Source organism: Camarhynchus parvulus, chromosome 27, assembly GCF_901933205.1.
Source record: "Camarhynchus parvulus chromosome 27, STF_HiC, whole genome shotgun sequence".
Taxonomy (NCBI): Eukaryota; Metazoa; Chordata; class Aves; order Passeriformes; family Thraupidae; genus Camarhynchus; species Camarhynchus parvulus.
Genome location: NC_044597.1, coordinates 5,540,967 through 5,560,742, shown reverse-complemented (window position 1 = coordinate 5,560,742; position 19,776 = coordinate 5,540,967). Strand labels below are relative to the sequence as shown.

Below are 19,776 nucleotides of genomic sequence, written 5' to 3'. Positions count from 1 at the left end.
GGTGTGGAGGCCGCGCCCCCGAGCCCCCCGAGCGCACGCGGAGGGGCCGCGGGGACCCGCGGGGACACCCTCGGGACGCGCGCCGAGCACAGGGAGCCGCTCCGAGCCCCGCAGCCACCGGCGGCACCGGCGCCCAGGGGCGGCACCGGCGCCCACGGAGGGACCCGCTCCGAGCCCCGGGAGCCGCTCCGAGTGCCCAGTACCCACGGGCGGGAGCGGTTCCGAGCCCCGGCACCACCGCGGTCCCGGCACCCACGGGCACGGGGGGATCACGGATGGTGGGGCCAGGGGGCAGCGAGGGCTCCCGGACACGCAGCTCCAGCCGTGACCCGTCGGACTCACCCCCCGTTCCGGGACCGGGGGATGCGGTGGGGGAAACTGAGGCACGGGCACGCGGCGCTTCGTACCGCGAGCCCTGCGCGGCTCTTGCCCGGTTCTGGCGGGCAGCGCGTCCCAACCGGAGCAGAGGGGACGGCGACCGGCTCTCCCCGCACCTCCCCGCGGGCTGAGGCTGGGGAAGGTCATTGTTGCTTGAGGCTGGAGCAAGGAAACTGAGCACCCTCCCGTGCCTCAGTTTCCCCTGTGTACCCCGGGTCTGCTGGGCGGGACATCCCACTTGGGGGGTGGGTTTCAGACCCCGCTCTTGCCCTCACCCAGCACCCCCAGCCCCACAGGGACACCCCCGTGGGTGCCACCCCCCATTCCCACCCCGTGGCCCGTGGGGGAACGGGCACTGCGGGATTGGATCGCGCAACCGTGTGGGGACCCCGCGGGCGCCCCGTTCCCCCCGGCTGCCGAGGGGCCGCGGGGAGGGGGACACGGGCAGGAAAATTCCGGCTGCCGTTGCCATGGCTTCCCATCAGGATGCGCTTGCATCACGGCCAGCCCGAGGGGCCGGGGCGCGGGGTCCCCTCGGCGCGCGGCGCCCGCGGGGCTCAGACCGGGGGGCTCCGGGCAGCGCTGCCGCCCGAGCGGGAGCGCGGGGGGCGGCGGGGGGACTCCGGGCAGCGCCAGCCGCTGAACACGGTTTGGAGCCGGTGACGTCTGCTCCGGCATCGCCGAGGGAGAAGAACGGGCGGCAGAGCGCGGGGCCGGCTCCGGGCAGCTCGGGGTCCCTGCCCGCCATGCGCCCCCCGCGCCGGCCGGGGACCCGCCGGGGCCGGGGGCTCCGCTGAGCCCCAGCCATGGGGCCGCGCCGGTGGCCGCTGCTCTGGGGCTTGCGCTCGGTGCTGCTGCAGGTGGCCGTGCTCACGGCGGGGCAGCGCCCGCAGGAGAGACCCCCCGCGGCCGGCGGGATGGTCCCCGGCCCCCCATCCTCGTGGGCGCCCACCGCGGAGCCGGGAGCGCCGGGGGACGGCGAGGGGCTCGGCGGCGGCGCTGGCGTTCCTGCGCACGGGCGATGCCGAGCGTCTGGCCCGGGCCAACTGCAGCGGGGCTGTGGCGGCGGGGGCCGCCGGGCCCGGGCCCCCCCCGGGGCTGCGGGCAGCCCTGCGAGCCGCCCCCGAGGCGCTGGCCCACGCCGCCAACTTCCTCAACATGCTCTTCCAGACCAACGACATCCGCGAGGCCAGCGTGGCCGAGGACGTGGAGTGGTACCAGGCGCTGGTCCGCAGCCTGGCCGAGGGGCACCCGTGGGTGCGCAGGGCGGTGCTGGCCCTCGACGCCCACCCGCTGGCCCCCAAGCCCCGGCTGATGCTGCAGGCCACCAAGGGCGACGGGCAGATCCTGCTGCAGGACGTGTCCAGCGCCGCTCCCAGCCTGGGCAACCTCAGCTGGGACAACGAGTGGTTCAACGCCCTCAAGTCGCAGCGGGCGCCGGCGCTCCGCAAGCGGGTGCTCAGCAATGACCTGCGCAGCCTGGAGACCCCCAAGTGGCAGCGGGGGGACAGCTACGTGGGGGACCCGGGCCACGTGCGCTGGTCCCCGCCGTTCCTGGAGTGCCGCGAGGGCCGCTTCCTGCCCACCTGGGCCGTCACGCTCTCCTCCGCCTTCTACGGGCTCAAGCCCGACCTCAGCCCCGAGTTCAAGTAAGTGGAGCCCGGAGGGGTTTGGGGGTGTCAGAAGGGGTGGGGGGTGCCCCGTGTGTGTGCTGGGGGTGCAGCTGGATGTGTCACCCACCCCGGGGTGTCCCCCGTGCCCTGCCCGTGTGCCTCTGTGCGTGCCTGCAGGCGCGCAGGGGTTTGTACGCATCCCCAGGCATGGGGGTGACCTCCTGTCCCCCTCGGTGTCCCCTGTGCTGCCCACCGTGCGCTGCCACCCCCTGTCCTTGCTGCGCTGGGGGTGGGTGAGCCGGGCTGGGACCCCTCCCGGGACTGGGGGTCCCTGCTGCCCCCCCGTGCACGGGGAGCCGCAGAAGAAGGCGGTGGGGAGAGAAAGGACAGCTGGGGTCGGTCCCAGAGCGGGGACAGGGCCCCAGCCATTTCCCCCGCGGGGCTGACCCCGTCACTGGCCACAGGGGGGTCGTGCGGGTGGACGTGGAGCTGCGGGACGTGGCCATGGACCAGTGCTCCAGCGGGCCGGGCTGGTTCTCGGACACGCACCGCTGTGACCTCAACAGCACGCAGGTACCGCGCCCTGGCCCCCGCAGCCCATCCCCTCCCCTGCCAGGAGCGGGGTACCCCGCACCCCACCACCCCGGAGCCCCGGCCGGGCCGCCCGTGCCCCGCGTCCCTCCCTCCGGGCTGAGCTTTATCCTCTCCCGGGCGATCCATCTGCTTCGCTCAGCTGCTCTCAGCGCGGCGAGAGGTTTATTGTGCAAATCTTCCCTCCCCACCGCCAGCCGCGCCGTGTGACCCGGCTGCTCCCTGCCCGGGCACCGCGGGCACGGTGGGGACGGGGCCTGGCAGCCGCTGGCGGCACCACCGCGGCCCCTGCAGCAGAGCCCGAGCGGTGCTGAGCGCTTCGGGGCTTGGCACAGCCAGGCGGGGCGAACCCCGCAGCCCCCAGCCTTGGGGTCCGCCCAGAGCTGTCCCCAGGCGGGAAAGGCGTCGCCAGCTCCTGTTTCCTACCAGCGATGCCTTCCAGAGGGCCGGGCCCGGGGCCGGGCATCCCTCCAGACAACAACAATGCCCAGGAGCCGCCAGCGCGGCCGCCCGGGGCGGGATGCGGCCGGGGGGATTAGGGAGCAGGGCCCGGGCCGAGGCTGCCGTCACGGCTGGGCAGGATTAGGGCGCGCGGCTGCATTAGGTGTCCATTTAGGTTTTAGGGAGGGATTTGGGGCCAAGCTTTGGGTTTTAATTCTGAAATGTTTAACCACTGATTCCTCGCGGCTCTGGGGGAGGACGGCGTGGGGTCAGGTACCCGTGAGCTGGGGGCTGCTGGAGCCTCTGGGGCAGGGGATTTGGGGACGGAGGGGACACAGGGGGTGGGGGACGTGTCTCAGGCTTTCTCCTTCAGTGTGTCCCCCAGGAGAGCCGTGGCTTCGTCCTCGGGAGGTACCTGTGCAGGTGCAAGCCGGGTTTTTATGGGACTGATGGAGCGGCCAGCGGTGCCTGGGCAGGTGGGTGCCCCCAGGCCCCGGGGTCCCTGTTGTCCCCAGTGGCACACGGATACAGCAGTGGGGAACAGGGCTGGGGGGCTCTGGGGACACAGAACACGTGCCCTGGTGTGGGGTGCCAGCAGGCCCAGGGGTGTGCTGATCCCACCTGGGGTGTGCTGATGCCACCTGGGGTGTGCTGATCCCATCTGGGATGTGCTGATGCCATCTGGGATGTGCTGATCCCACCTGGGGTGTGCTGATGCCACCTGGGGTGTGCTGATCCCACCTGGGGTGTGCTGATCCCATGGTGTGCTGGGATGTGTGCTGATCCCACCTGGGGTGTGCTGATCCCATCTGGGGTGTGCTGATCCCACCTGGGGTGTGCTGATCCCACCCCAATGCCACGATCCCACCGGGCCATGGCTCTGTCCCCAGGTGCGGCGGGGACAGACGGGGGGTCCCGGCTGGGGTGCCGGCCGTGCCGCCCGGGCTGTGCCACCTGCGAGGACGACACGCCCTGCCTGATCCAGGAGGACCAGGTGCTGCGGGCAGCGGTGCTGTCGTGCCAGGCCTGCTGCATGCTGGCCATCTTCCTCAGCATGCTCGTGTCCTACCACTTCCGACGGAGCAAGGCAAGCTGTCCCTGCGTCCCCCCTCCGCTGCCACCCAAAACCTGCAGGGTCAGGGGTCCCCTGCCCTGGCCCTGGCCCCTCCGAGGCTGCAGCCTCACGCTGGTATCCCTGCAGAGGATCCGCACATCGGGAATCATCCTGCTGGAGACCATCCTCTTCGGCTCCCTCCTCCTCTACTTCCCTGTGAGTCCCCAGCTGTCCCCAGGGCTGGAAAGCTCCAGGATGGGGTTTCCAGGATGGAGCTGCCCCAAGCAGGGCACGGCTCCACCTAATTGTTAATTTTGCTGGCACGGTCCCTGGGGGCTGCTGTATAAACCTTCTCAGAAAACCAAATCCCTTTTCTCCCGCTGCCTGCGGGAATTAATCCCTGCCCAAATCCCCTCTCCCCTCCCGCACGAGCGCAGCGGGTGCTGCAGGGTCACAGGGAGGGTGGCTCAGGGCTGGCCTGAAAAGCAGGTGGCTCCCGAGGCAGGGGCAGGCGGGATCCAGCCCGGATCCCTCTCTGCCATGCTCCAGGTGTTCATCCTGTACTTCAAGCCGAGCATCTTCCGCTGCATCGTCCTGCGCTGGGTGCGGATGCTCGGCTTCGCCATCGTCTACGGCACCATCACCCTCAAGCTCTACAGGTAGCTGGGACGGGGGGCTGGGGGCTCGGGACCCCCAGCAGGAAGGGTTTGGGTCTCAGGACCTCCACAGTGGAAAGGATTTGGGTGCTAAGGACACCCATGGTAGGGAGGGCTTGGGGGGCCTGGGATTTTGGGACCACTGTGGTGGGAAGGGCTGGGGGGCTTGGGACCCCCACAATGGGGAGAGCTGGGGGCTCAGGGCCCCAGAGTGGGAAAGGTTTGGGACCCCCACAATGGGATGGGCAGGGGTCTCAGTGGGATGGGCAGGGGTCTCACTGGGATGGGCAGGGGTCTCACTGGGATAGATTGGGGTTTCACTGGGATGGATTGGTGTTTCAGAGGGACGGGCAGGGGTCCCAGTGGGACAGGCAGGGGTCTCACTGGGACAGGCAGGGGTCTCACTGGGATGGATTGGGATCTCACTGGGACAGCCGGGCTCTCACCCTCCTGCCCCCGGCAGGGTGCTCAAGGTGTTCCTGTCGCGCTCGGCCCAGCGCGCTCCCTACGTGTCGAGCGGGCGGGTGCTGCGCATGCTGGCGCCCATCCTGCTGCTGGTGCTGTGGTTCCTGGCGGCCTGGACCATCGGCATGCTGGAGAACGCCCGCAAGAACATCCCGCTGGTCATCCGCGCCCAGACCAGCCGCGGCCTGCGCTTCTCCATCTGCGGCCACGACTGCTGGGATTACATGATGGTCATCGGTGAGACTGGCCCCCGGCTCGGCTGGGGGTCCCCAGCAGCCCCCAGCCCGGGAATGTGGGGCTTTCATTCCCTTACCATTTAATCTTCCTGGAAGCTGCAAGGACCTGGGGTCCCCGCAGCCCCACAACCCCATCCCATAATTTGGGGTTTTCATTCCCTTGTCCCTGTAATCCTCCTGGAGGTTTCAAGGAGGGTTGGGGTCCCCCAGCTGCCTCCCACCGTCCCCCTGAGCATCCCCCAGGGCTGAGTCCCGAACTTTGGGAAGGCCGTGCTGGGGGATGCTCCAGACCCGGCTCCAAGCCAGCACATTCCGGGATGAGGGCGCTGGGCAGCAGCTGAGCACCCCAAAAGCTGCCGGGGCTGGGTGTGGCCGCTCAGGGTGTGTCCTGCTCTGCCCCACAGCCGAGATGCTGTTCCTGCTCTGGGGCAGCTTCCTGTGCTACGCCACGCGCGCCGTGCCCTCGGCCTTCCACGAGCCCCGCTACATGGGCATCGCCCTGCACAACGAGCTCATGGTCTCTGCCGCCTTCCACGTGGTCAGGTAGGGCCAGGAACCGAGGTTCCTACCCTGGGGATGCTCAGGAACCGTGCCAAGGTGGGGAGGGTTTGGGTGCTCTGGATCTCCAGAGGAAAGGGGGTTTGGGAGCTCGGGACCCCCACAGTGGGGAGGGTTGGGGTGGCCAGGCAGGGGGGTTGTGGGCTCTGGAGGTGGGGAGGGGCTGTGGTGGGAGCTGGCACTGCCCTCCTGCTCCCTGGCAGGTTCCTCATTGTCCCCTCGCTGCACCCGGACTGGACTCTGCTGCTCTTCTTCGCTCACACCCACGGCACCATCACCATGACCCTGGCCCTGCTCTTCATTCCCAAGGTATGCCCGGGAAGGAACGGAGCTGGGGAGGGGGCTGGAGCTCCACAAGAGGCTCAGGGAGCTGGGGGGGCTTGGCTGGGGGAAGAGGAAGCTCAGAGGGACCTTCTGGCTCTCCACAAGTCCCTGACAGGAGCTGGGGAGGGTCAGGCTCTGCTCCCAGGCAATGGGGACAGGAGGACAGGGAACGGGCTCAGGCTGGGCCAGGGCCGGTTTGGGTTGGATACTGGGGAAATTTCTCATGGAGAGGGCGATCAGCACTGGAACAAATGGAGTCCCCACCCCTGGAAGTGCTCCAGAGCATTTGGATGTGGTGGCTTTGTCAGCGCTGGGGGAACAGCTGGGCTCGCTGACCTCGGAGGGCTTTTCCAGCCCCCACAATTGCACGATTCCATCGCTAACGCTCATCCCAGAGGCTCGGGGAGCGGGGACAGGAGCCCCTGAGTGACTCCCCCGTGTCCCCGCGCAGTTCCTGCACACGGGCTCGCCGCTGCGGGAGGAGATCACGGCCGAGGTGTACGAGGACGAGCTGGACATGCGGCGCTCGGGCTCCTGCATGAACAGCAGCATCGCGTCCGCCTGGAGCGAGCACAGTCTCGACCCCGATGACATTCGGGTGGGTGGCACACTCAGGACCTTCTTTTGACGCTAGCTGTGCAGAGTAAGAGGTGCCTTTCGCAATCTTTTCCTGACGCAAAGCAGAGGGAGGGGACGAGGCGGTGCAGGGTGACCCCGCCCGGGTGGGCAAACCCGCTGCGTCCTCTGGGCGGCGCGGGGGGCTCTGGGGGCACGGGGACAGCGCGGGGCTCGGCGGGGCGGTCCGGCCGCAGCCCCCGCTGTAGGCGCTCTCCTCTCTCCCTTTTCTCTGCCGCGTCCCCCCCGCCCGCGGCGCAGGAGGAGCTGAAGAAGATTTACCGACAGCTAGAGGTGCACAAGACGTGGCGGATGGCGACCAACAACCCGCACCTGGCCAAGAAGCGCGGCTCCCGCCGCAGCCTCGCCCGCTCCATCCTGCGCCGCAGCGGCGCCGAGCTGGCCGAGAGCGCGTCCCGCCGCAGCAGCGCCGGGGACCGGGCGGGGACCCCGTCCCGCCGCAGCTCCTCGGCCAAGCGGCTCGTGGACGCCGCCGGGAGCGGCCCGAGGATGCGGGACGAGAGCTCCCGGCGCCGCTCCTCAGCCCTGCGCAAGTCCCGCAGCTCCGAGGGGCCCCCGCGGGAGCCCCGCCGAGGGTCGCGCACCCCCAGCCCGCCCGAGGAGCCTCCGCCGGCGGCCGTGGCCGACTTGGAGCAATCCGACAGCGACTCGCTGGACGCCGCCCCGCTGCTGTGCAAATCGGCCAGCGCCCAGAACCTGGCGGGGCACTGGCAGCGCCCCCCGGGCCGCGCCCCGCCGCTGCAGAAGTCGCACAGCGTTGTCACCGGGGCGCGGGAAGCGGCGCTGCTGGCCGCCCGCAGCGCCAGCCGCGAGCAGTGGCACGGCGGCCGCCACCTCTCCGCGCCGGCCCCGGGGGACCCCGGCGGCACCGCGACACCCCCGAGCCCCGCCGAGAGGGGCCCGCGGGAGGACGCGGCCCCGCCGGGCGACGCCAAGGGACACAAACATGTCACCTACGCGCCCATCAAAAGCGTCAGCGTTGACAGCGCCCACCCGGGCAGGAAGGTGCGGGTGACCGTGAAGAAAACGCCCCCTCCGCCCCCCGTCCGCTACCAGAGCCTGCAGCGCTCGGGGACGCTCGGGGACGGCCCGGAGCCACCCCCGGCCCCCCCGGCACAGGCGGGAGAGGCGCAGGGGACAGCGGGGCACGGCCCGGGGCGCGCGTCCCCCCCGGCAGGGAAGGGCAGGCTGCTGACCCCGAGCGCCAGCTCGGCGCACGTCTGTCCCTGGGAGCTGGTGCAGGACGAGATCCTGGGCAGGAAACAAAAAGCGGCCGAGGCAGCGGAGTCGGGGAGCCCCGGTGACACAGCGGCCGCCACCCCCGGCCCCAAGCCGCCCCCCACGAAGAGCTTCCGGAGCCTGGGACTCGCCATCAAAGCCCTCAACCGCTCCAGGGGGAAGAGCATCCTGAAAGGGAAAAGCGAGGGGAGCCTCAGGAAGAGGGGGAGCAGCAGGAGGGAGAAGCCCGGCCAGGCAGAGGCCTCGGCCGCGTCCCTCGGGGGGCTCAGCCCCGAGGGCAGCGGGCAGAGCCTCGAGACCCCCGCCCTCCAGCACAACAACAACGCCGCCACCCCCGGGGAAGCCGCGCACTGGGGGGACAGCGGGACAGGAGGACAACGGGACAGCCTGGCCGCGGGGCCGGGCGATGGGGACAGAGCGGCGGAGGAGCCCGGCGCTGCCCGAGGGCACGCGGGTACCGGTCTGGAGCCGCCCAGCGCGGGCCACCGAGGGGCTGAATGTCCCCCGGAGCTGCAGCCCCCGGAAGGGGACGAGGCTCCGGCAGCGGATCTGAGGGGGGTCACAGCAGAGGAAGGGACGCTTGAGGAGCTCGAGGGGACCAGCAGGTCCTTGCAGCCCCGGGAGCACCCGGGGCAGGAGCAGCCGCCTGCGACGCCCGCCCCGAGCAGCGTGCGGGGCGCGGCGGGGGCGAGGCCGCCCGGAGGGCTCGGAGCGCCGGCGGGAAGGGGAGCCTTGCTGCGCCAGGCCGCGATCGCTCCCCGGGAGGACGGAGGGAGCCCAGAGAGCCCGGAGAAGGCGCTGGAAGAGGGGAGCAGCCAGCCCGAGCCCGAGCGGGGCCCTGGAAGGAGCTGGAGCGGCGCCGGGAGCGCGCAGGGAGAGCTCAGGGCTGCGGGAACGCGGGGAGATCCCGGCTCCAAAGCGGGAATCTGCCCTGGGAAGGGCCGCAGTGAGGGGGATTCTCAGCGCTCTCCGGGCATGGAAAAACCACCAGGGCTGCCCGAAGCGGCCCCGGAGCAAGCGGAGGGCAGGAGGGCTGAGGTGTGCCCGTGGGAGAGCCAGGAGCAGGGAAGCCGCGTCCGAGCAGAAATCTGCCCCTGGGACGCAGAGCAGGAGCAGGGATCCCCCAGATCTGGAGAAGGTGTGGAGCAGCCTGCGATGGAGCTCGCAGGGAAACCCGCAGTTCTGCCCAAACCCTCATCGCAGCGGGCTGGAACCACGGAGAGCAAAAAGGCAAACATCTGTCCCTGGGAGGTGGAGGAGGAGCCCCGTCCAAAAACAGAGATCTGCCCCTGGGAGGAGGCTGCAGCGCCATCGGGGAAGGAGAGATTGAGGCAGGACATGCGTGGCACTCCCAAAGGGGAAGAAAAAGTGGGATCCAGAGCACTGGAAAAAGGAAAGCAGCCCCCAGGCAAAGCCCTGCCCGAATCTCCTTCAGGGAGATCCCAGAGCTCAGAGAAGGCAGAGATCTGCCCTTGGGAGGCAGAATCCAGCAGCAAAGCCGAAATCTGCCCCTGGGAGGTGGCTGAGCCTCAGCTGGAGAAGGGAACAGCCCCAGGTAAGGAGAAACTCCCAGGAAAAGAAACCAAAGCTCTGGAGAAGGGGAGCAGAGAGAGGGAATCGATCTGTCCCTGGGAGTCTCAGGGCTCTAAATCCAGCAGCAAGGCTGAAATCTGTCCCTGGGAGACTCAGGACTCTAAATCCAGTGACAAGGCTGAGATCTGTCCCTGGGAGGTGGCTGAGCCTCAGCTGGAGAAGGGAACAGCCCCAGGTAAGGAGAAACTCCCAGGAAAGAAACCAAAGTTCTGGAGAAGGGGAGCAGAGAGAGGGAATCGATCTGTCCCTGGGAGAGTCTACAGGAGCTCTAAAAATGGGCCAGCAGCAAAGGCTGGAAATCTAGTCCCTGGGAGACTCAGGACTCTAAATCCAGTGACAAGGCTGAGATCTGTCCCTGGGAGGTGGCTGAGCCTCAGCTGGAGAAGGGAACAGCCCCAGGTAAGGAGAAACTCCCAGGAAAAGAAACAACCAAAGCTCTGGAGAAGGGGAGCAGAGAGAGGGAATCGATCTGTCCCTGGGAGTCTCAGGACTCTAAATCCAGTGACAAGGCTGAGATCTGTCCCTGGGAGACTGAATCCAGTGACAAGGCTGAGATCTGTCCCTGGGAGGTGGCTGAGCCTCAGCTGGAGAAGGGAACAGCCCCAAGAAAGGAGAAACTCCCACCAAGAGAAGCCTCCAAAGTTCTGGAGAAGGGGAGCCAAGACCGAGTGTCCGTCTGTCCTTGGGAGAGCCTGGACACAGAGCAGCCGCCGGCCAAACCCCACACTGGGAGCTCAGCAGTGCCCAAAGCAGCTCCGGGGAAATCCCAGAGCTCAGAGAAGGCAGAGATCTGTCCCTGGGAGACTGAATCCAGCAACAAAGCCAAGATCTGTCCCTGGGAGTCTCAGGACATTGAATCCAGCAGCAAAGCTGATATCTGCCCCTGGGAGGTGGCTGAGCCTCCCTCCCAGCAGCCAAAGGCAAAGCAGGTCCCTGCTGAGGGCCCCAAGGGCGACAAGCGCATCACACGCCAGGCAGCGCTGGCCAGCCCGGAGAGATCCCTGGACAGCAGAGACAGAGTGTCCGTCTGTCCCTGGGAGGGCCTGGACACGGAGCAGCCCCCGGCCAAACCCCACACTGGGAGCTCAGCACTGCCCAAAGCAGCTCGGGGAAATCCCAGAGCTCAGAGAAGGCAGAGATCTGCCCCTGGGAGACTGAATCCAGCAACAAAGCCAAGATCTGTCCCTGGGAGTCTCAGGACATTGAATCCAGCAGCAAAGCTGAAATCTGTCCCTGGGAGACTGAATCCAGCAGCAAAGCTGAAATCTGTCCCTGGGAGACCGAATCCAGCAGCAAGGCTGAGATCTGTCCCTGGGAGGTGGCTGAGCCTCAGCTGGAGAAGGGAACAGCCCCAGGTAAGGAGAAACTCCCAGGAAAAGAAACCAAAGTTCTGGAGAAGGGGAGCAGAGAGAGGGAATCGATCAGTCCCTGGGAGGGCCTGGACACGGAGCAGCCCCCGGCCAAACCCCACACTGGGAGCTCAGCACTGCCCAAAGCAGCCCCAGGGAAATCCCAGAGCTCAGAGAAGGCAGAGATCTGTCCCTGGGAGTCTCAGGACATTGAATCCAGTGACAAGGCTGAGATCTGTCCCTGGGAGGTGGCTGAGCCTCAGCTGGAGAAGGGAACAGCCCCAGGTAAGGAGAAGCTCCCACCAAGAGAAGCCTCCAAAGTTCTGGAGAAGGGGAGCAGAGCCCGAGAGTCCATCTGTCCATGGGAGAGCCCGGACACAGAGGAGCTGTCCCTGAAATCTGCAGCGGGGAAGGAGCCATCCAAGAAATCCGACAGCACGGAGAGCAGGAAATCTGAAATTTGCCCCTGGGAAGCCGCAGAGCCCATTGGGTTGGAGGAGGACATCTCCCAGCCAGGTGTGCAGCCACAAGGAGCCCAGAGAAGTTCCCCTGCAGGGATGGGACAGCCGGGAGCCAGCGCTGCGTCTCCAGCACTTCTGGAAAAATCCAGGTGCAGATCCCAGGGGGAAGCCGAGCACAAGCCCCTGCGCCGGCTCCTGCCCAGCACGCAGCACCCAGGCGTGGGCAGCAGCTCCAGCCCCGGCGCTGGCCTGGCTGCGGTTTGTCCTTGGGAAGCTGGAGAGGCTCCAGCAGCACCTGCCAAGCCCAGTTTGGGCACGAGGAAAAGCTCTGAGGTGTGCCCGTGGGAGGAGGAGAGCACGGAGCCCCCCCAGAGCCGCCCCGGGCAGGGCAGAGCCCGGGATGGGGGCGGGCTGTGAGTGCATCCCAGCACCAGGGGCTCCATCCATCCACGGATCCATCCACCCATGGATCCATCTCTCCATCTATCCATGGATTCACCCCTCTCTCCTTTCCCTCCATCCATGGATCCATCTCTCCATCCCTCCATCCCTCCCTCCATCCTGATCCCCCCTGCCCAGCCCCAGAGCTGGACTGGGGGGGTCTGGGGGTTGTGAGGCTGAAGGTCCTGGTCGTGTAATTTTGTGTAAATACGGGAAATAAACGGAATTATCTGCGGAGTGTGCTCAGCCAGAGGCTCGCTGTGAGGTGGGGAAGAGCTGGGAAGGGGCTGGAGAGGAAACCCAGCCCTGGAGGGGGTGAGTGGCAGAGGCTGGAGAGGGGCTGACTGGAAGGAAAGGCCATTGTCCCAAAAACCCCTTTTCATTCCCAGACAGGGCTGGGGAGCCCCACAGAACCGCAGGTTTGGGGGGAAGGGACCTTAAACCCCACCCAGGGACACGTCCCACTGCCCCTGGGCACTGCCAGGGACCCCGGGGCAGCCACAGCTTCTCTGGGATCCATCCCAGCCCCCCAGGGAGGAATTCCCTCCCAATGTTCCGCCTCTCCTGCCCTCTGGCCGACGCGCCCCTTCCCTGTGCCCTGTCCCCTCATCCCTCTCTCCATCCTTCCCGTAGCTCCTTCAGGGAATCCTCACCGAGGTCACCCCAGAAATCCCCTTTCCTGGACAATCCCAAACCTGTCCTCCCTCCCCTCCTGCCCTGAGATGCACGCAGGGAGCTGAGCTCCCACACTCAGCTCCTGAGCGAGGCAGAGGCTCCATGGAACAGATTTTTGGTTTTTTATTTAGGAACAGAGGGATTGTGACACCCCTGTGGCATCCCAAAGGACATGGCAGGGATTGCACTGCTGGCTCCTCTCCCAGCACAGCACAAAGAGGAGGTCCTGCCCTCCCAAATGGAACACTGGGGAGAAAAGAGGAGCCACAGCTCCTCTTTCACAGCTCGGCAAAATCCCTCTGAAGGAAGAAACAGGAATTCCCTGAACTCTCCCACGCTCTGAAGTGGCTGAGCTAAAAAGCAGGACGAGGAGGAGAAAAGGGTTTGTTCTTGGGTGAGCAGGGAGGATTCTTCTCTGCGAGTGAGGAGAACTGGCTGAGCAGAGCAGGAATAGAGGACGAGCCTCACAGGGAGGAAAAAACGAAAAGTGTTTTCCCAACGCAGGCAAAGCAGGGACAGCTGCAAATGTCACCGTGTCCACAGGATGGTGCCAGTCCCTCAGCGACAGCAGCAGCTCTGCCACCAACCCCAGCCTTGTGAGGAACCAAAACTGGAATTAAATCCAATTACCAGCTGTGCTGCAGCTCCTCTGGGCACCCCAAAGGCAGCACCCCCTTCCCCACAGAACTTGATGTAAATTTTCCTGGTTTCTGTTAAAAACAGGAGTTAGGGAATCAGCAGAGAAAGAGACGGGTGCCAAAGCCCCTGGTGAAGTTTTAATGACTGAGCAGCAGCTCTGCGCCCCCTCCCATGGGGGTGACAAACATTCCAAGGGCTCTCCCATGGAATTCCAGGACAGAGGGTGGCCTGGGGATGCTCCAAGGCTCCTCATCCTCATGGGAACCCAGCGAGGGTGAGGCTGCAGCACACGGAGTGTGGGACAGAGCCAAGCTCTTCCCAGAGCTCATCCCAGGCCCGCTCCCACCCCTCGGCTCCGTGAAGGACAAATCTGGAGTGGTTGGAGCCCAGTCCTGAAGGCACAGCCAGGTCCAGCACATCCCCAGTCCTTCCTCCTGCCCTGTTTGTTGTCCCTGTCCACGTTCCAGAACTTTCTACTTCACTGTTTCATGTTCCTGTGAGGGATCCGGGGCTGGAATCATCACGGTCTGCAAAAGCAAGGGACAAAAATCAGCAGGAAAAAGGGGAGCAGAGGGTTCTGGAAGGGGAAAAAAGGGGGGATGGAGGCAGGAGAAGGGAATGGGATGGGAAGCCTTGAACTACACCGGAATTCTCCCGTCCTAGGGAGGCAGAGACACTCATCGAGGCCGGGCACAGGGGGAAATAATTCCCGAAATTATCCCAGACTTGGCCTCAGCCATTCCAGACCCTCAGCCTCCCATTCCAGACCCTCAGCCCCTCATTCCAGGCCCTCAGCCTCCTAATTCCAGCTGCCAGGTGCTGCAGGGAACAATTCCATGGACACTGCAAACAGCTCTGCCCATGGATGAACCCCCCAGCTTCCCCTCCCAGGCAGCTCAGCTTTGTCCAGAATGACCCCCAGGGATCTGCAATTCCCCCAGGGATCTGCAATTCCCCCAGGGATCTGCAATTCATTTTCCCCAGGGAGTTGCATTTTCCCCCCGGGAGTTGCATTTCCCACCTTAATGATGGGATCCTTGGGTGGGGCCCACTCCGGGACGATCTTGCCGTGCATCCTCCAGGCTCCATAGGGGTTCACCAGGTACCTCTCAAACACAACATACTCCAGAACGTCCTTGGGAATCTCCTCCCCGCCGTACATGAGCCGCCCAAAGCGGTCATAGATGGCCAAAATCTGCCAAGAGATCCAAAAAAATCCCCCAGGATGGATGGGGTTTGGAGTGAGCGGGGATAGTGGGAGGTGTCCCTGCCCATGGGATGGGATTTAAGGGATTTCCAACCCAAAAAAAACCTGGGATTCTCTGGCAGCAGGTCGGGTTTGGTGAGAGAAGATGAAGAGATGGATTTTCCTAGGAGGAAAGGCTGGGAAAATTGGGATTGGTCAGCCTGGAGAAGGCTCCTGGATGATCCAAGTGATCTTCCAGGAAAAGGCTGGGAAATTTGGGACTGTTCATCCTGGATGATCCAAGTGATCTTCCAAGAAAAGTTGGGAAATTTGGAACTGGTCATCCTGGAGAAGGCTCCTGGATGATCCAACTGTGACCTTTCATGAAAGGCTGGGGAATTTGGGACTGTCCATCCTGGATGATCCAACTGATCTTTCATGAAAGGCTGGGGAATTTGGGACTGTTCATTCTGGAGGAGGCTCCTGGGTGTCCCTGCCCACGCCCAGGTGGGATTGCAGCCCCCCCTGCAGCCGGGCTCACCTGGCGGCTGTGCATCCTCACTGTCACCTGCCCGTAGAGGTTGCCGCGGTTCAGGATGCTCTCACAGCGCACGTGCACCACCCTGGGGGGCTCCAGGGACTCCAGGAACCTCCAGCGGATGGTTTTGTACCTGTTGCCACGCACCATGTCCTGCCGGCATTAATTAATTAATGAAATCATTAACGGTTTGTTCGCTCCTGACAGCGGAAATCAGCTCCGACTCTGCTGGTTCTTTCTGGGCACCGGAACAGTCACGACCCCAGACCTGGGAGGGATTGTTGGGATTGTGCTGTGCAGGGCCAGGGCTGCATTGCTGATCCCTGGGGGCCCCTTCCAGCTGAGAATTCCAAAATTCCCCAAAATTCCCCAAAATTCCCGGCACTTACGGGGTAGCAGCGCTCGGTCACCAGGGAGTGAAGCTTCTGCTTGTTGAAGCTGCAGAGGAAACACCCCGGTTACCTCAGCACAGGAAAGGAGGTTCCTCCAAAATTCCTGCCTTCCCCTCAAATCCCACCTTTCCTCCCACACAATTCCAGCTTTGCCCTCAAATCCCTGCAATTTCCCCCACAAATTCTCACATTTCCCCCAAAATTCCTGCTTTTCCCCCCAAAAATTCCTGCTTTTCCCCCACACAAATTCCTGCTTTTCCCCCGCACAAATTCCTGCTTTTCCCCCACAAATCCCACCTTTCCCCCCGCACAAATCCCACCTTTCCCCACCTTTCCCCCCCGCACAAATCCCACCTTTCCCCCCGCACAAATCCCACCCTTCCCCCGCACAAATCCCACCTTTCCCCCCGGACAAATCCCACCTTTCCCCACACAAACCCCCACACAAATCCCACCTTTTTCCCCACACAAACTCTTGCATTTCCCCCACACGAATCCCAGCTTTGTCCCTCATAAATCCCACCACTTTTCCCCCACAAATTCCAGCTCCCGTGGGTCAGGGAAGGGCCTCACTTTGCCAGGGAGTTGTGGGCCTCAATAAAAATCTCCTGGGCTCTCTCAGGGAAGGTTTTGGTGCTGAAATCCGGGTCGTGATCCTTGATCTTCCGCAGGCTGGTGAAGAAAAAAATTACGGAGAGAACAGAATTGGAGCTGTCCTGGGTGTTTGGATGCCACAGGGTTCAATCCCAGCTTCTGCCAGCTGAGAACTGGAGATCCCTCACTGAGACAAAACCTTCAGGCGGTCACAAAAGAGCCAAATCCAAAGAATCCCCAAAAAAATTGGGAGCGCACAGCATGGCTGCTCCCAGCAGGAGAGGGGAAGGGGAAACAACAACAAAAATGGGAAAAGCAAAGAGAAAACAACCCCTCAATTCTAAAAATCACCCGGAGATCCCACAGCCCCCGCACAGAGGGGGCTTGGTGGGGGTTGAGAGGATGTGGGGGGTTTGGGGGGTCGACACAGGGGGGTCCTGGAGGGGATTTGGGGGGGACCTGGGGAGTTTTGAGGGGATTTGGGGCATCCTGGAGGGAACACAAGGGGGTCCTGGGGAGATTTGGGGGGATCCTGGGCGTTCTGGAATTGACTGAAGGGAACACAAGGGGGGGTCACAGGGGGGTCCTGGGTGGGTTTGTGGGAGTTCTGAGGGGATTTGGGGTCCCAGGGTTGCCTGGAGGGGAACTGGGGGAGGAATATCTCCCATGGACAGAGGCAGGACAGGCCAAGCCGCAGGCTAATGAAGCTCATTAGCTAACGAGGGGTACGTACGCCAGCTGGGAGGCCGCTGTCTGCCTCAGCTTCTGCATCTGCTGCTTCACGCCGTCCTTGGACAGCGAGGTCAGGCGGGCATCGCCCTCGGGAGGGACGTAGGGGTCCATGATCTCAGCTGGGGTGGGGGAAAAGCAGCTCAGGAGGAGCCCCAGAGCCCAGGGAATGAAGAGAATTTCTCCCATGGGAGAGTTTCTGAGAGAACTCCTGGGATAAGCTCACCCACAGGTGCTGCTCTCTGCTGTTCCCTCACGGCACAGGGAAGAGGGGGAAATGGCTTCAGAATGAAGCTTAGAGGAGATTTTGGGAAGGAATTCCTCGCTGAGAGGGTGGGAAGGGGCTGGGATGGAATTCCCAGAGCAGCTGTGGCTGCCCCTGGATCCCTGCACAGTCCCTGGGCAGGCTGGGCAGGGCTGGGAGCAATGTGGGACGGAGGGAGGTGTCCCTGCCCCGGCAGGGGCGGCACTGGAGGGGCTGCCCCAACCCAAACCCCTCTGGGATTCCAGGATTCAAGAAAAAGGCACCAAGAGCTCTGGAGATCGGGCAGGGAGGCCGCTCCCCGGCCAGAAGGGACAGTGGGGAAGGAATTCCGCCTGATTCTCTGTCACATCATCGGCGCCGCGCTGCCGTACCCGTGCAAGCCAAGAAGAAGGTGCGCTCCATGCGCTCGTCCGGGAAGATCGGCGCCGCGGACCGGAGCCGCCTGTCCCTCTCCTCAGGGCTCAGCTCCCGGGCCCACTCGGGCAGCCGCGGGCCCTTCCTCCTGCTCCGCACCGGCACAACCACACAGGGCGGCAGCGCCCCGGGACGGAGCAGGGGCTCGGCAGCCTGAGGGGAGGCAAAGGCAGAGCCCGCAGTGAGCCCAGCACCGCCAGGCCTCAATTTATTTCCCCTCTCGCCTGGCGCGCGCCACGGCCCCCGCGCTCTCCCTCCCCCTCAGCGCCCGCCCCGCTCACCCCGCGGCCCCTCAGGCCGCTCTCCCGGCGCCCTCAGGCCGCTCTCCCCGCGGCCCCTCAGGCCGCCCTCCCGGCGCCCTCAGGCCGCTCTCCCCGGCGGCCCCTCAGGCCGCCCTCCCGGCGCCCTCAGGCCGCTCTCCCCGCGGCCGCACCTTCCAGCAGAGCCGCGGGGCCCCCCCGGCGCCCTCAGGCCGCTCCCCCGCGGCCCCCATGGCGGCCCCCGGCCACTTTACGCCGCCCCGGGATGGCGGCCCAGGCGCGCTCCCCGGGCCCCGGGGGCCGCCCTCCCGGCGGGAGGCGGGAAGGTCCGGGCGCACCTTCCGCGGCGCCGCGCGGGCAGGGGCGCGGCCGCGCCGGCGGCCGCCTTTACGCCGCCCCGGGGATGGAAAACGTCGGCCGCGGGGGCGCGGGGGCGGGAGTAGCGGGGGGCTCCGCCCACCCCGGAGGCGTGCGGGGGGGCCCCGCCGCGCCCGCGGTGGGCTGGGGGGGGGGGGGCCCCGAGCCCCCGCCCACCCCCGACGGGCCCCGGTCGTGGTGCGGCACGGGGCGGGGGGCACCCCCACCCCCCCCCATGCGGGCACGCGGGACCCCCACCCCGCCCCATGCGGGGGATGCTGCGGGTGCCGGAGCCCCCGACCTGCAGAGACCCCCCGGATCTCTAGTGACCCCCCGGACACGCACAGCCACCCCTGGACCTCCAGATTTGCCCCCCCAGACCCGCAGGGCCCCTCTGAGCACGCAGAGCCCCCCCCAAGATCTGCACAGCCCCTCTCCCGGGCACGCAGGACCCCCTCCCCGGGTTGCCAGAGCCCCCCGGAGCCGCAGAACCCCCCCGGTTCCTGCACCCTCAGCAGCCCCGTGGGGTTGGTGCGATGCTTTTGGGGTTTCCCATCGCAGCAGCCCCTGGAGCTGCCGGTGGAGGGGGGGGATATCGAGGGCAGGGGTCCCTCCGGATGTCCCCGGCACAGCCCAGGACCCCCGGGATGCTTCCACCAGCGCGGGGGCGCTCGGGGGTCCCTCCGAATATCCCGGGGACAATCCAGGATGCGGCATCCCCGCCCTAAAACACAAACGGGCTCATCCCAAGCCCTCTTGCCTCGAAACCCCATCCCTGGGAGCCGCCGGGACACCCTGGGGATGCTCATCACCCGCCCACGCCCGCGGGCGAGGCCCGCGGAGCCAAAGGCGAGCCCGGCCCGGGGGTGCGAAGCCCGGGGGGCCCCTCGGGGGCGGGGGGCTCTCCGGGAGGCTCCGGCCGCGCTCGCTGCGCCTGGCCCCGCTCCCAGTTTGCTTTGGGGACTGTTGATCTTGGCCGCGAGGACGCGTTGCTCCATCGGACAGCTGGTTAATGTGTAGTGACGGCTCCGCTGTGCCCGAGACCGTTGATCCCGGCCCGCGCTCTTATCTGAGCCGGGACGAGCCGGGAGCGGCCGTGCGGGGCTGGGCCGGGGGGCGCGGGGGCAGCCGGGTCCCCCTGGCTGGGGGATCGCGTCTGGAGCCCGCCGGCACCGCCCAAAATTCGGCGTGATGCTCACTGGGGCGTGCGGGGGGCAAAAGCAGCCGAGAGCGCTTCCCGCAGCACCCCCGGTGGGAAAAGCGGAGCCCTCTGGAGAAGCGGGATGAAGCCCCGGGGCTGCGGAGCCCATCCGGGAGCGGCCGGGGCTGAGTCACCGGCCCCAGAGCCCCGCGGCCCCGGCGCTTTCCCACGGCTCCCGACTCGTGGGGCTGGATTTTCCCAGCCCAGCTGGCTCTCCCGGATGCCCTGGATGCCATCCCGGCCGGTTTCACCTCCGTGGGCAGCGCTGGGGGGCTCTGGAACCCCTCTGGGGCCATGTCCTTGCCCGTGGGGGGGCTTGGCCTGGGAGCATCCCTGAGGAAATTTGGGATGGGGCCGCGGAGATGGCACTGGATGAGGTCCCCAGCCCACCTGTGCTCTTCTCCTTGCAAAACCACCACGTGGGGATTTGTCCCGTGGGAGAGCGGGATCAGGGCTGGGATCAGGGCTCGGCACCCGCCCCGAGCTGTCCC

At 66.0% G+C, this 19,776-nt stretch overlaps 2 protein-coding genes across 2 annotated transcripts; one reads left to right on the top strand and one right to left on the bottom strand.

The window, feature by feature from the left end:
- Positions 1-864: 864 nt before the first annotated feature.
- Positions 865-12,756, top strand: GPR179 (G protein-coupled receptor 179). Its single transcript, XM_030966058.1, has 14 exons — positions 865-1,037; positions 1,239-2,027; positions 2,456-2,564; positions 3,397-3,499; positions 3,914-4,110; positions 4,225-4,293; positions 4,627-4,736; positions 5,197-5,435; positions 5,839-5,977; positions 6,196-6,301; positions 6,768-6,914; positions 7,193-9,990; positions 10,068-10,916; positions 12,669-12,756. The coding sequence occupies exons 1-14, from the start codon at positions 865-867 to the stop codon at positions 12,754-12,756; spliced, it is 5,916 nt and encodes a 1,971-aa protein (XP_030821918.1).
- Positions 12,757-12,816: 60 nt separating this feature from the next.
- MRPL45 (mitochondrial ribosomal protein L45) lies at positions 12,817-17,960 on the bottom strand. The gene is made up of 8 exons (XM_030966056.1): positions 17,901-17,960; positions 17,425-17,620; positions 16,793-16,910; positions 16,039-16,137; positions 15,463-15,511; positions 15,077-15,226; positions 14,371-14,544; positions 12,817-13,876 (listed from the first exon to the last, which is right to left on the bottom strand). Exons 1-8 carry the CDS (start codon positions 17,958-17,960, stop codon positions 13,823-13,825), a joined length of 900 nt encoding a protein of 299 aa, XP_030821916.1. The 3' UTR covers positions 12,817-13,822.
- Between the last annotated feature and the right edge of the window lie 1,816 nt (positions 17,961-19,776).